Source organism: Carassius auratus, chromosome 46 (genome assembly GCF_003368295.1).
Source record: "Carassius auratus strain Wakin chromosome 46, ASM336829v1, whole genome shotgun sequence".
NCBI lineage: Eukaryota > Metazoa > Chordata > Actinopteri > Cypriniformes > Cyprinidae > Carassius > Carassius auratus.
In genome coordinates, this window is record NC_039288.1 from 16,120,904 (window position 1) to 16,133,955 (window position 13,052).

Here is a 13,052-nt window from a genome sequence, read left to right on the forward strand (position 1 = left end):
AGCTGCCAATTGCTGCAATTTTAATTTCACATTTAAAGTACCTTTTCATTTTTTTTTTTTTACATTTTCAAATACCAGTATTAACGTTTTAGGATTAAAGTATCAAAACATTTATGCATTTGAAGGTTAAATGCATTCATGTCTTGCATTAAACAGTGTCTATCAATGAAGTGATTATTTAGTACACCTAATTCTATGATCATCGTAAAATAAACTTTTATAAAGTTTATAAAGAGGACAAGACAAGACAAAAAAAAAATTGAATCATATTTATACAAAGCTTTATTTATTTTTTTGAAGGGTGCATGGGGGTGGGGGATTTGGTTTGGGATATCCCCAAGAGCTTTGACACAATTCGAACACTGAAAGTTCCTCTGTTATGGATTTTTGAAAATGACATTTTATACAATGTGTAACACACAGGTCGAAGTGAATGAAAACATTCTGCAAAGTTTTAAATCTGAAAGTGTATACTGTGTATAAAATTATTGTCTCTCAAAAGCAAGAGTCAACTGTGAATCATTGAAATAAGTCCCAAGCCTTTTCAAATTGACGTCAATGTTATTTATGGAATGGGGAATTTATGCTTATCTGTACATCAGATAAATACAATGTGACAGAACATGGCTAAGCTTGTCTCTGCTGTAAGACAAGATTTTAGCATTTCCATTTTGCCACGACCTGCATGAGGAAAGAATTATATACAGATACTTCAGCAATAAAATATGATATAGGGGAGAACAGGGCAAGTTTTTACACTTTTTACTCCAATCAAATTTTCATTATATTTCTGAGACCAGAATGTAAATGTTTGAGAAAATAATATAATAAAATAAACTTTTTTGACAATTAACCCCCATATTACAAATATAAAAGCTAAGATCAGTTATAAAATATAATTATCTTAGAAAATGTGCACAGATTATCCATATATTATTCATATGAGCATATAACTGAATATGCAGAATTATTTACACATTCGAGCTGTTGGTTAAAAATAGCAATTTAATATAGTGGAGTGAACCTGTAAAGAAAGATAGGTTATATCTTAACTGAATACAGAGATGGAAAAAAGTATACATTTAAAAAAATATACTCAAATATACAAAGATAACATGTCTGCATGCAAAAAAATTCTTACAATGGCTGCAGCTTAACTTTTTGCCTCCAGAATTACAAAACAGTCAATATCATGTTTTTTCCACCTACACACTCTCTGGGATTGACTGCTTTAATATGCTGTATTTTGACTGCTGGCATGTTCCACAAATAAGGCACTGAATAGAGCATGAAATGTTTTCATTATATCTTTCTAAACAAATATTTAGTGAAAACAGGTGCTTAACTTTTAGAAAATGCTGATTAATATTACAGAAAATATTAAAATGATCTGTTTTATTATCTATTCATTTGTAAAAAAAAAATTGTCTAAAGCCCTTATTTGTATACTTTTGTAATTGTCTAGCAATTAAAATTTTTTAAATAGATGTAACTGTATCAAATAAATGTTAAAATAACATATCTTTAAAAAAATGTCTGCTATACAATATTCTGTTATGTTTTAGACAGATTTACTGCCACTTAACTCCAATTTCTTTAGCCTGAAAAAATGGTATCTAAAATAGTGATCTAAACAGGGCGATGTAAAATGCTTTCAGTAACACTGTGTTTCTCACATTTCCATGTCACAAACAGGAAATGGAGTCTCTTAAGCAGTGAATAGGTTCAATCAATTTGACCTGGATGCTGGATTTTACAGCAACAGCATGGAAGGGATATTCATCCCACTTTAACATGAATCAGGATTCCTGGCCAAAAAAGAGATAACTTTGAATTCCATATTCTTTCAATGGCACATTATATGAATATACAACTGCTGAAATTTCATTAGCTCTATGTTGAAACAATTCCCACCTTAACGTGCGCCTGGCTGTACTCACAACTCACAAAAGAGGATTTTGTCTCAGTGTTTGAATTTGATAAGGTGGTTTTCCCCAATCTCCACCAAAACACAGACTTGATCTTCTGTCTGCTCTGAGACGAGCCGTAATAGTACAGAAGAGGGTCCAGAAAAACACTTACACTCCCCAAACACACAGCCAACAGGTAAGCCGCATATGAAGAATCTCCCATCTTGGTGTTGATTTCAGGAATAGTTGCCACATATGATGAGTCTTCCTTCCTGCTGTTCATTTGAGCTAATTGAACACAGTGGTACAACAGGATGCCATTGGTTGGAGCAAAGCACATCACAAACACCATCAGCACGACAATAGCCATAATCACAGCTCTCCTTTTTTTATCTGAGAGTGATGAGGATTTAGTAAATTGATTAGACTTGGTACGAAGCGCATATATGATGATGGAATAACTCACTAAGGTGACAATAAGTGGCACAAAGTAGTAGAGGCAGGAGAGGATGAAGAACAGGTACATGTACAGCTGATCCGTAGGGTCATCATGTATCAGAGCATCATGGCATGTGACACCCACATGCTTGATCTTGAATGTTTGTTTCACTGAGAGAAGTGGCACAGTACCAGCGATCGCCAGCAGCCAGACTAATGTGCATATGAATGAGGCATTCCTTGCTTTCCTCCAGGTCAGAGAGGCAACGGGAAACACCACGGCCAGCAGCCTGTCCACACTTATGCACATCATCAGCAGTATGGAGCAGTACATGTAGCAGTAGTAAGCTGCACTGATCACACGACACACCGCCTCACCGAACACCCAATCTGAAGCGTTCAGCTGGTAGTGGATCTTCAGAGGCAGCAGCAGGGTGAAGAGCAGGTCCACACACGCCAGGTGAGACATGTAGATCACAGCTGGTTTCTTCTCTCGAATCTTACAGGTGAATGTTACCAAGGCCAAAGCATTCAGGGGCAAACTAATGAGGATGATGATGATGTAGAATGAGGGCATGATGCGTGTGACCACTGGGCCTTTGAGGAAATCAACAGCTTCTTTTGAGATCTTGAGTATCAGGACTAGAGTCTGGTTGCATTTTGTTCCATTCAGATCAGTGACATTACATGGATGTCCTCCTTTATTAGATAGGGACGCTTGTTGGCGTGTCTCTGTAACCCGACCTACAAAAACACAACAGCATCAGTAATAGCTCTCACTAAACAAATGAATATGACTGAGAGGCCTCGATGAAGATGTTTAAGACATTCACACCAATAATGATGACTAGCATTCACAACAACAGGCGATAACGTTATGTTTATTATAAAGGTGCATATCAGTAAATTAGAATATCGTGGAAAAGTTTATTTATTTCAGTAATTCAACTCAAATTGTGAAACTCGTTTATTAAATAAATTCAATGCACACAGACTGAAGTAGTTTAAGTCTTTGGCTCTTTTAATTTTGATGATTTCAGCTCACATTTAACATAAACACACCAATTCACATAATCTCAACTAATTAGAATACTTCATAAGTTATTATAAGTACATTTTTAGTGAATTGTTGGCCTTCTGGGAAGTATGTTCATTTACTGTACATGTACTCAATACTAGGTAGGGGCTCAGTTTGCTTTAATTACTGCCTCAATTCAGCGTGGCATGGAGGTGATCAGTTTGTGGCACTGCTGCGGTTGTATGGAAGCCCAGGTTTCTTTGACAGTGGCCTTCAGCTCATCTGCATTTTTTGGTCTCTTGTTTCTCATTTTCCTCTTGACAATACCTATTGCCGGCCAGTCAAGCACACCAACACTATGGTAATTTAACCAATTTTTGCTGCTTTTGGCAGTATGGGCAAATCCAATTAAATCAGCATTTTCATAAAGCTGGTCAGCAGAAGGAAGCATGAGAAGGAAGCAGTGCTCCAACATTTCTCGGTAAATGGGTGCAGTGACTTTGGTTTTCAAAAAACACAATGTACCATCACCAGCAGATTTCATTGCACCCCAAATCAGCACAGACTGTGGAAAATTAACACTGGACTTCAAGAAACTTGGGCTATGAGTTTTCCACCCTTCCTCCAGTCTCTAGGACCTTGGTTTCTAAATGAAATACAAAACTTGCTCTCATTTGAAAAGAGGACTTTGGACAACAGTGGAGTTCTTCTTCTCCTTAGCCCAGGTAAGATGCCTCTGATATTGTCTATGGTTCAGGAGTGGCTTAACAAGAGGAATACGACAACAGTAGCCAAATTCCTTGACATGTCTGTGTGTGGTGGCTCTTGATGTCTTGACCCCAGTCTCAGTCCATTCTTTGTGAAGTTCGCTCAAATTCTTAAATCGATTTTGCTTAACAATCCTCATAAGGCTGCGGTTGGTTATGCATCTTTTTCTTCTACACGTTTTCCTTCCACTCAACTTTCTGTTAACATGCTTGGATACAGCACTCTGTGAACAGCCAGCTTCTTTGGCAATGAATGTTTGTGGCTTACCTTCCTTGTGAACAACTGTCAGCAGTCTTCCCCATGATTGTGTGGCCTAGTGAACCAAACTGAGAGACTATTTTGAAGGCTCAGGAAACCTTTGCAGGTGTTTTTAGTTGATAAGCTAATTTACATGTATCCATATTCTATTTTGTTGAGATTTGGAGGGTTTTTGTTAAATGTGAGCCAAAATCATCACAATTGAAAAAAAAAAAACAAATACTTAAACAACTACTTCGGTCTGCTTGCATTGAATTTATGAAATACACAAGTTTCACAATTTGAGTTGAATTACTGAATTAAATTAACTTTTCCATGACATTTTAATTTATTGAGATCCACCTGCAAATTCACATATTATTTTTGTCGCCTGCCACTTTAAATGCTCAAGCTCATTAAAAGCAGGATTCTGATTGATTGTCAATATTTATATAATTCATCGGTTGGAAGAAACCATTCTGCAGTGTTGATATCCTTCCTCTGTGTTGTTATTGCTATAGTGTGAATTTTATATTCATAGAATTAGAATGAGTTTTAACACTTATCGTTACTGTTCTCGTTGTGAACAGTTCTTTATACCACAACCCCAATTGCAGTGATGTTGCAGTATAAACAGTGTTAAACATACCTCTGTCCCAACTATTTTGGAGTGTGTTGCTGCAGCCATCAAAATGTGTTTATATTTGCAAAACCAAATTAAGCTGGAAAGTGTAAACACTGGATTTGTTTTTTGTACTTTAGTCAGTTAAATAAAAGTTAAAAAGTATGAACAAATAACATATTTTGATGGCATTTCACAAGACATTCCAATCTTCTGGAATTGGGATTGTAAAGCCTCAAAATCCAAAAACAAAGACAAGGTCTGTCTGCTGGATATTGTACGTACCTTTACGAGTTTCATTTGGAAATAAATAAGAGTCAGGCGATGTCTCATCCATATTGAAGTCAATCGGCTCATAAGTCTGGGTTTCATAGTGATGCTGAATATGAAAACTGCGTCCAGAGGGGCCTGCAACCAAACACACAACCATCACTGATGGCTCTCATAACCCATCCTGATAAGGAAAGAAAACTGGGACACATTTGTCTTTATAAGTTACTCCTAGCCAAAGAAAAAAAGGAGCAACATATTTAGCATATTGTTGCCTGTGTATTTTACAATTTAAAACTGGATATTTCATTAAAGTGCCCCATTATGGATTTTTGAAAATGACCTTTCATGCTGTGTGTAACGCAGCTCTAAGTGAACGAAAGCATCCTGCAAAGTTTTAAATCTAAAAGTGCTCCATGTATAAAGTTATTAAGCTTTTTTTGCATACATTTTTGGCCATATGACAGAGATCTGATATTATATTTGATTTATTTGTGTTTTGCATAAAACTGAAGAATATTCGGTACATCCTATACTGTATTTTAAAATGACCTGATATTAACTTTTGCATGAATTTTATAGAAAAGAGCTTAGGCTCATGCCACCAGAAGTTTTAAGAAGTATGAATATTCTTTTAAGTTTTTCTTGCCTTGTGGGTTTACAATATTCTAAACAAGCAAAGCAATTCAACATTAATTTCCAGGTGTGTCTGCAACACAGAGGAACCATTATAGTAGTTTTGTGCATGCATGAACATCATTTAGGGTGACCATATTTTAGTTTTCCAAAAAAAAAAAGGACAGTGGGTATGGGCAGGGCGGGGGACTGGGGTGTGATTGGTTGGTGGCTTTTGTCCAAAGTGCAATGACCATATCCCCAGTATCAAAACTGAAAATATCATTTCCATACCTAAAATACATATGTTACAGTCACTGTTATGAATATGTTAATTATGCAATATTAGAATGTTTGCAGGGAGCGAGCGGGATTGGACAAAACAGAAAAAAAATCTGAAGAGCACACAATAATGGTCAGAAATTCAGTGGGAGCAGGATAAAGAAAAAAGTCCCTCGCAGCACTTTAATACAAAAACGCACTGGCGACTGTAGAAAGCAAAAGCCAAATTCCTGACAATTTGTGCGATTTAGAAATCCAGGCCAGACGCATTTTTTTAGGTCCAAACAGAGGAAATGTCCAGGAAAAAGAGGAAAAATGGTCACTCTAACGTCATGGCAACATACAACATAAAGTATCTCACGTGCGAAACACTTACTACGTAACCGCGTAAATGCACGTAACTAATGGAAATCAAGCAAGATTCTATGCATAGACCACAAATTGTTGGCGTAATAACACATTAATGGAGGGAATAATACTGATTTTTTTCCAGAAAACATCTTGCACAAAATAAATTCAAGCACTTTCAATGACCTGCATCAATGTATGTTTATTTTCAAAAACTTTCCAGGGACTTGTTTTTTTTTTTTTTCAGATTCACAAACTTTCAAGGATTTCAAGGACCTAAGGGAACCCTGTTTAAGACATAGCCTGTCTTTTCATGCGCATCGCAGAGCTAGACAAGACGAGCAAAAAGTGATTTTTTTCTTTTTTTTTTGACTGATTGATTCATTATATAAGTTGCGACTGATAAATGATTTGCGACTGAAGAAAGGGAGACTTGAACATCTTGGATCTATGGATGAATAGTGAATGTTTGTCATTGTTATTACTTGTAGTTCTGATAAAGAATAGAGCAGTAAGTTGGTGTACAAACTGCAGTGCTTTATCAATACATTTCTGGTTTGGGCTCATATAACATGGCTGTTTGAGTGTTTATCACCGAGCTGTGGGCTAAGTAACAGTGATGGGCATTTTGTACTACTGCACGTAGTAGACCAATCATGACAGACTGGGTAATCAGACCAATCACCGCAGTTTAGCATCACACAAAGGAGGTGTATGGAAAAATGAATCATTAAACGAATCATGTGGGAGTCGTTGAGCAAAAAAGGAAAAAAATAAATATATATTTTAAGACTATGAAAGTGTCTTTTGACCTTGCATGCATTTCAACCTGTTGTTGGGGACTCCCAAAAACAAAATATGAACCTTTCATTACCCATAATAGGGGCACTTTAAGTCCTACTGTTAACATATACCAAAATCAGAAGTTTTTCCAAACTGTAATACATTATAGATTACTTGTTAGAGTAATTTAAAAGTAATTCCTTACATTACAATATTACTGTCTCAGAATTGTAATGTGTTACATAACTCCTGTATTACTTTTGAGTTACTTTCACCAAAATAACTTCAGAAGCAGACCTGCCAACCTTGGAAAAGACTTTTTGAGTACCATCAGTGTTGAGGGGTGGGGGTTTGGATTAAACAGATTACAGTTTACTGTTTACCATACATGTTTATTTATTTATTTTGCTATTTAGTTGTTTTATGCTTTTTTTAAAAAGAAAAGAAAACTCCAGCACACTTCTGTATAGGGGTGGCTGATATGAAGAAACATGTATATCTCTCTATTTTTTGTCTGATTTGTGGTAAGGTAGCCTATATCTCGGTATTTTGTATTAAACAAATAAAGTGAATGTAAGCATCTAGGCATATATTATGTACAAAAAAGGGTTAAAATCACATTACATTGTAACACTGCAATCTGATATATATATTAAAGCAGAAGTTAAAAATAAAAAGCACAGACTGAGTAAAAAGGCTTTTTTGATTACCCCATTACACATTACAGTTAGTGCTATCATACAAATACACTTACGTATAGGTTTAAGACTCTACATATGTCACATTTAATGTCCAACTATAAATATTTCAGCTGTTTGGCGCGCATGCGCGCGATGGCACTTGATTAGCAATTGGCATTGTAATTGAATAGCTAAAGCAAAAGCTCATGCACTTCTGACAGTAAAATATGAATATTTCCATTGTTTTTTTTTACATTTACAGATGGAGAATATACCTGTGAAGTGCAAGTTATGCATAAAGAAAAACAGCAACATCTCGAACACATTAAACAGCGTGTCTCTGTCAGCCTCACATGCAGCCTTTCTGTCAGAGCTTTGAACTGAAACTATAAACTAGGCTACTAGGAGAGAAATAAAACGCAGAAATTTAAATGCAAAACAAACACCACAAGCAGCTATTGACTGACCACGAACCGGAAATAGATCTTATTTGCTTCATTTTTGTTTTGTTAATGTCTTTTTTTTTTTGAACAATTACATTTTTGGCTAAAAGTGTGTTGTAACGCAAGCGTTACTGAACATGTAGCGAGTAAAATATTACTGAAAATGTATTACTAATGGCTTACACTACTGTGTTATGGCAAAAAGAAATATGTTACTGTAATGCATTACTTTTGTAATGCGTTACTCCCAACACTGATAAACACCATATATGGTAAAACACAAAGACAGAATACCATCAGGGTAACAACACACATGGCACAAGAATAATGCAATAAACATAGAGAACATAAAATACAGAAAATGTAACATAAAACAATGTTTAATATTTTTTATATATATAAAATATAATAATAAATTATACTTTATAGTTTTTATGTGCAAAATGAAAATGTTGACAGCTTTTTTTTACAGTAAAATTATATAAAATGTGATGTTATATATATATATATATATCATGTCATTGCTTCATGTCCGGTTTATAAATGTAAGACAGTAACTATACCATTTCTGGGTTTCTCATGAAGATCCTGTGGATAAGCCGGCTGAACAATTGTTGTATTTTCAGCTAAACTGTCTTCAGCACTAACTGTAATCAAACATACAAAAGAAATACAAGTAAATTCCTATGTAACATTACTAGATAAATACAAGAAAGCAACCATATCTGAAAACTCCATAATGCTAATAATACTTTCAACCAAAACACAGGGACATTTAGGAATGCTGTGATCAGCCTCTTTATCAGAGCCTGTTGCTTTTGCTGTGCCTGGAAGGATTAAGTTTGAGTATAAACTTTTTTGACAGCTTATATTTCAAAGACTTGTTGGCTGGTGCTAGTAGCTGTGTTTTGGAACATGGTAGATGCTTTCTAGCTGATCTAAGATGGGGATTTAGTTGGTCTATTTTCCATATCTAGGAAACACAGGATGAATAACCGATGGATAGAAAAAAAAATTAAAGTCTACGTCTTTATGTGATTTAGCCTACATAAACCAGCCTCTTAACATCTACATGTCTCCACTTAATATTCACTTTATCAGTAAGATATTCATCATTCTCTCACATTGACATACTGAAAGTGTCAACCTGTTTGCACATTTGCCTCTTGTGCATTCCTGTGTATCTTAATATTAAGACTACAGTATAATGTACATATGCACATTACCTCTTGTACAACCCTGGGTATCTTAATGTTTAAGACTACAGTCTACTTTCATGCACATTGTTTTCTATTCTATATTTTACAGAGTAATTTTTTTTTTTTACGTTATATTCTTATATTTGTATTGTTTACTTTTATTTCATTCTTTCATAGCTATATTTATATATATTTTCATCTGTGTTGTATTCTTTAAAAATTGCACAGTCCATGGATCGGCCCTGACTCACATTTCACTGCTGGTTATATATAATCTATCTATATAATTGTGTACGTGACGAATAAAAATCTTTAATCTTTAATCTTTAATCTTGAACATGGCGATGGAGAGAAACAGTTAGAGCGAGTAACAATTAATAATAAAATGATACAAAGTAACTTTCTTCAACTCCTCCCATCAATTATTCGCGTAAGTTAAAGCGCACCAGAGAAAACACCAGAAAATCAACTTACCGTTAAAGATGGCAGTGCATGTGTGCGCATTTAGAATTACAAACAAGATAGTTCTGATTTCCATAACGTCCGTTTCTGCTGCCCGTTTGTAAAACAAAAAGTATAATTTAGTTCGAAAGTAAAACAAACTCTTCAAACTGAAGAAAGCAGTTTTGAAAAGTCGTGAGTCGCTATATGAACATATAACAGCTCGGTCTGCTCTGAGGTGTGCCTCGAGCGCGCGAGGAGGATGTGCGTTCCAGTGTGATGATGACATCACCACCCTGAGTCCCCTAGCTGCTATTATTAAACCCAGACATTGCGCCTGAGTGTCCCACAGACAGGTCTGTGTGGTTGATATGCTAAGCGATATGTTATGAATATGTGGGAGTGCTAAGAAAAAAAAATGATATTGATGACGGCAGAGTTAGCCTACTTCATAAAGAAATTATCCTAAAGCGGGCCTATAAAAAATTCTGAGGGGGCACAGCACAGACATCAACACCGAACCGAGCTATCCTTCACCTGAACGAACAAATTCAATTCGCAGTTTAAACAAGCAAACAGAAAAGACATGAAAAAGCCCACTTCAGCTACATGTCTAAAGTGCTTCAACACCGAATTTTGCCTCTTCTTGCTTCATGTAACGACAAATAGCTACATAAAAAAAATTATGTCAAAATACCATTTTTGGAGAGTTTTTTCGAAAAAAACTGCCTGTTATGTCTAAAGTGAAAGTAAAGAGTGGAGAAAGAAATCGGATGTCTTCTATCATTATAATGATGCATCTTAAAGTGACCGCGCGGTTAATTTACCATCTGCTGTCGGTGTCCTTAATGTTAATTCAAATGAAAGAAAGTAAACCACTAACTGCTCTTCACTGATTTAATTTGTAGTTTTAACAAGAAATAATCCATTCAAACCAAAATATTCAGACACTTTGACCTGACCATGTTTTGCTTAAGTGTTTTTTTACACCACAGACGGAACAAAATCAAGCATTGCATGGAAATTGATGAAAGCCTTGATAGTAGTATTGACAGTTGTGTTAATATTGTCATACTAACAGTTGTCTGAATTTTTAGGTTGATTGTAATTCATTACATAACTTTCTATCAAAGTTATCTGATATTATCAAGATGAATTTGCTCTGACAGTTTCTTTTTTTTATCACCATTTTCTAAAATAGCAAATAAACTGTGATAATGAGAGAAATGTTGAAGGTGTCTGAATAAATTTTGGTTTGACTGTATATTTCATTTTTACAGTAAAGACTATGCAGTGCTATTTTACATTTGATTATTCGGGTTCGGTAACTGGACACCTACAAACTTGAAAAAACATAAACATTGTGTAAACAATAGAAGGAAATAAGTAGAAGGAACAAACAAATTACATAATTTCAAACAGGGTCTATTGGTATAACATGCACCGGGGCCCCGCAAACCCCAGATACGGCCCTGTTTGCTTATTCATGTGAGACTCTAGACTTCCGGCAGATTAAGATAACAGACTCTCTTTCTTTCTCAGTGGACATTTCCGGTTTATATACGGGAAAACCTTTGCTGGGCAGGCAAAGACATGTCCACTGGAAAACGGAGGAGATCAGTATCTAATTGCTGTGTTATTCCAGTCAACTAGCTTTTTTAAAACAGTGTTTCGTTTCTGACTGTGAACACGTTTACACACTGAATGTCTCATTCCTCATGCTCATTTAACTAGTAATTGACACAGATTACTGTCAAATGTGGCTCATTTTAAAGAGATTCACTTTATGTATTTGAAATATGTATACTGTATTTATATTCACAAGGTTTGACATAGACAAACATAAATAGATACAAATAAAAATAAATTAGACAAGAACTGTCAAACTGACATTTGTATATGTGGTGAAAGAAAATAGTTCTGCACATAAGAGTGTTTTGTGTATAAGTGTATATACATCAAAGTACCGCGAGAGTAATTAGAGAGCAGACTCTTTAAGTTTTTGTATCGCTCTCTCAGCACTTTTTTGTCATATGCCAATCGGTCTGTGCATCGCTGATGCATCTCAAACAAGCCTAAAGTTAAACTCATTCTTTTGACTTATATACAGGCCTATGGATATGGAAAAGCAGATATTTCAATTGAACATTTTTATTAACACTAAATTCAAGTCTAATGATTTTACTGAATAGAGAAATCTGAAATGTACATACAACAAATATTGAGCTTTGTCTTGGCTCACGTGCATGTTTTCAAAAAACCTTGATCTGGAAAAATATACACAAATTAATCACCATCTGTCCAGAGTAATACTGGTTTTATATGAATGCATAGTCACATTCCATTCACAGTACTCAGAATGTGGAATGCTGATGATATAACACACACACACACACACACACACACACTCACACGTGGTTACTGAGACATATGACTAACTATAAAGTCTTTTAAAACTTGAAAAAAAAAATTATTTTGTTGCATTTTATTGGAAAAGATTCAGTAGGAACAAAATAACCCTGGGATCTCTGTCCTCTGGAGAGTTTGTTTGAGATGGCCATCTGTTGTTTATCCTACTTTACTGCTTATATATACAGTCTAAATAGTTCCCCTCATCACACTAGGCTAAATATTCTGAACAACTAAGCTCATTCAGTTATTTAAACAGAGAAAATATAATTTTCATTCTAATTGTATGCCATAGTAAGATTTTGTTTTATTGTACTTCATGCTTAATAATTTATACACTCAGATCAGAGTTGTTTTAACTGTCATACACAAAAGATCTTTGTGACTCTACAGTGACAGTAGGATGAAAAAAATGATGAATTCTATAGAAAGATTTGTTTATTGTAATATGTTTGTCTCTCTGATTATTCCCAAATGACTGTTTTCCCCTAGATGTGTTAGTATGAAGTAAGCAAGGGGAAGTTTTTTTTGTAAAGTATGTTTGAACTTAGAGCTTAAAGAATATGTGTATGAGTGCAGTTTTCCCTAT

General features: G+C 35.0%; 1 protein-coding gene across 2 annotated transcripts; it reads right to left on the bottom strand.

The window, feature by feature from the left end:
- Positions 1 to 268: 268 nt before the first annotated feature.
- On the bottom strand, positions 269 to 10,533 carry LOC113064377 (proteinase-activated receptor 1-like). 2 transcript variants are annotated; one of them, XM_026235141.1, is made up of 4 exons: positions 10,088 to 10,527; positions 8,978 to 9,061; positions 5,279 to 5,401; positions 269 to 3,092 (listed from the first exon to the last, which is right to left on the bottom strand). In XM_026235141.1, the coding sequence occupies exons 1-4, from the start codon at positions 10,341 to 10,343 to the stop codon at positions 1,894 to 1,896; spliced, it is 1,662 nt and encodes a 553-aa protein (XP_026090926.1). In that variant the 5' UTR covers positions 10,344 to 10,527; the 3' UTR covers positions 269 to 1,893. The 2 variants fall into 2 exon arrangements, with proteins under 2 accessions (XP_026090926.1, XP_026090928.1); XM_026235143.1 differs by lacking the exon at positions 8,978 to 9,061 and having other exon boundaries at positions 10,088 to 10,533.
- Positions 10,534 to 13,052: the final 2,519 nt, after the last annotated feature.

Excerpts from the sequence above, each read along its gene's own strand:
- LOC113064377 (XM_026235141.1), bottom strand. The coding sequence starts at position 10,343 with ATGTCATCATCACACTGGAACGCACATCCTCCTCGCGCGCTCGAGGCA. Across the intron at positions 9,062-10,087 it reads ATGCACTGCCATCTTTAACG|TTAGTGCTGAAGACAGTTTA; the intron begins GTAAGTTGATTT and ends GTTTGATTACAG. Across the intron at positions 5,402-8,977 it reads TCATGAGAAACCCAGAAATG|GCCCCTCTGGACGCAGTTTT; the intron begins GTATAGTTACTG and ends GTTTGGTTGCAG.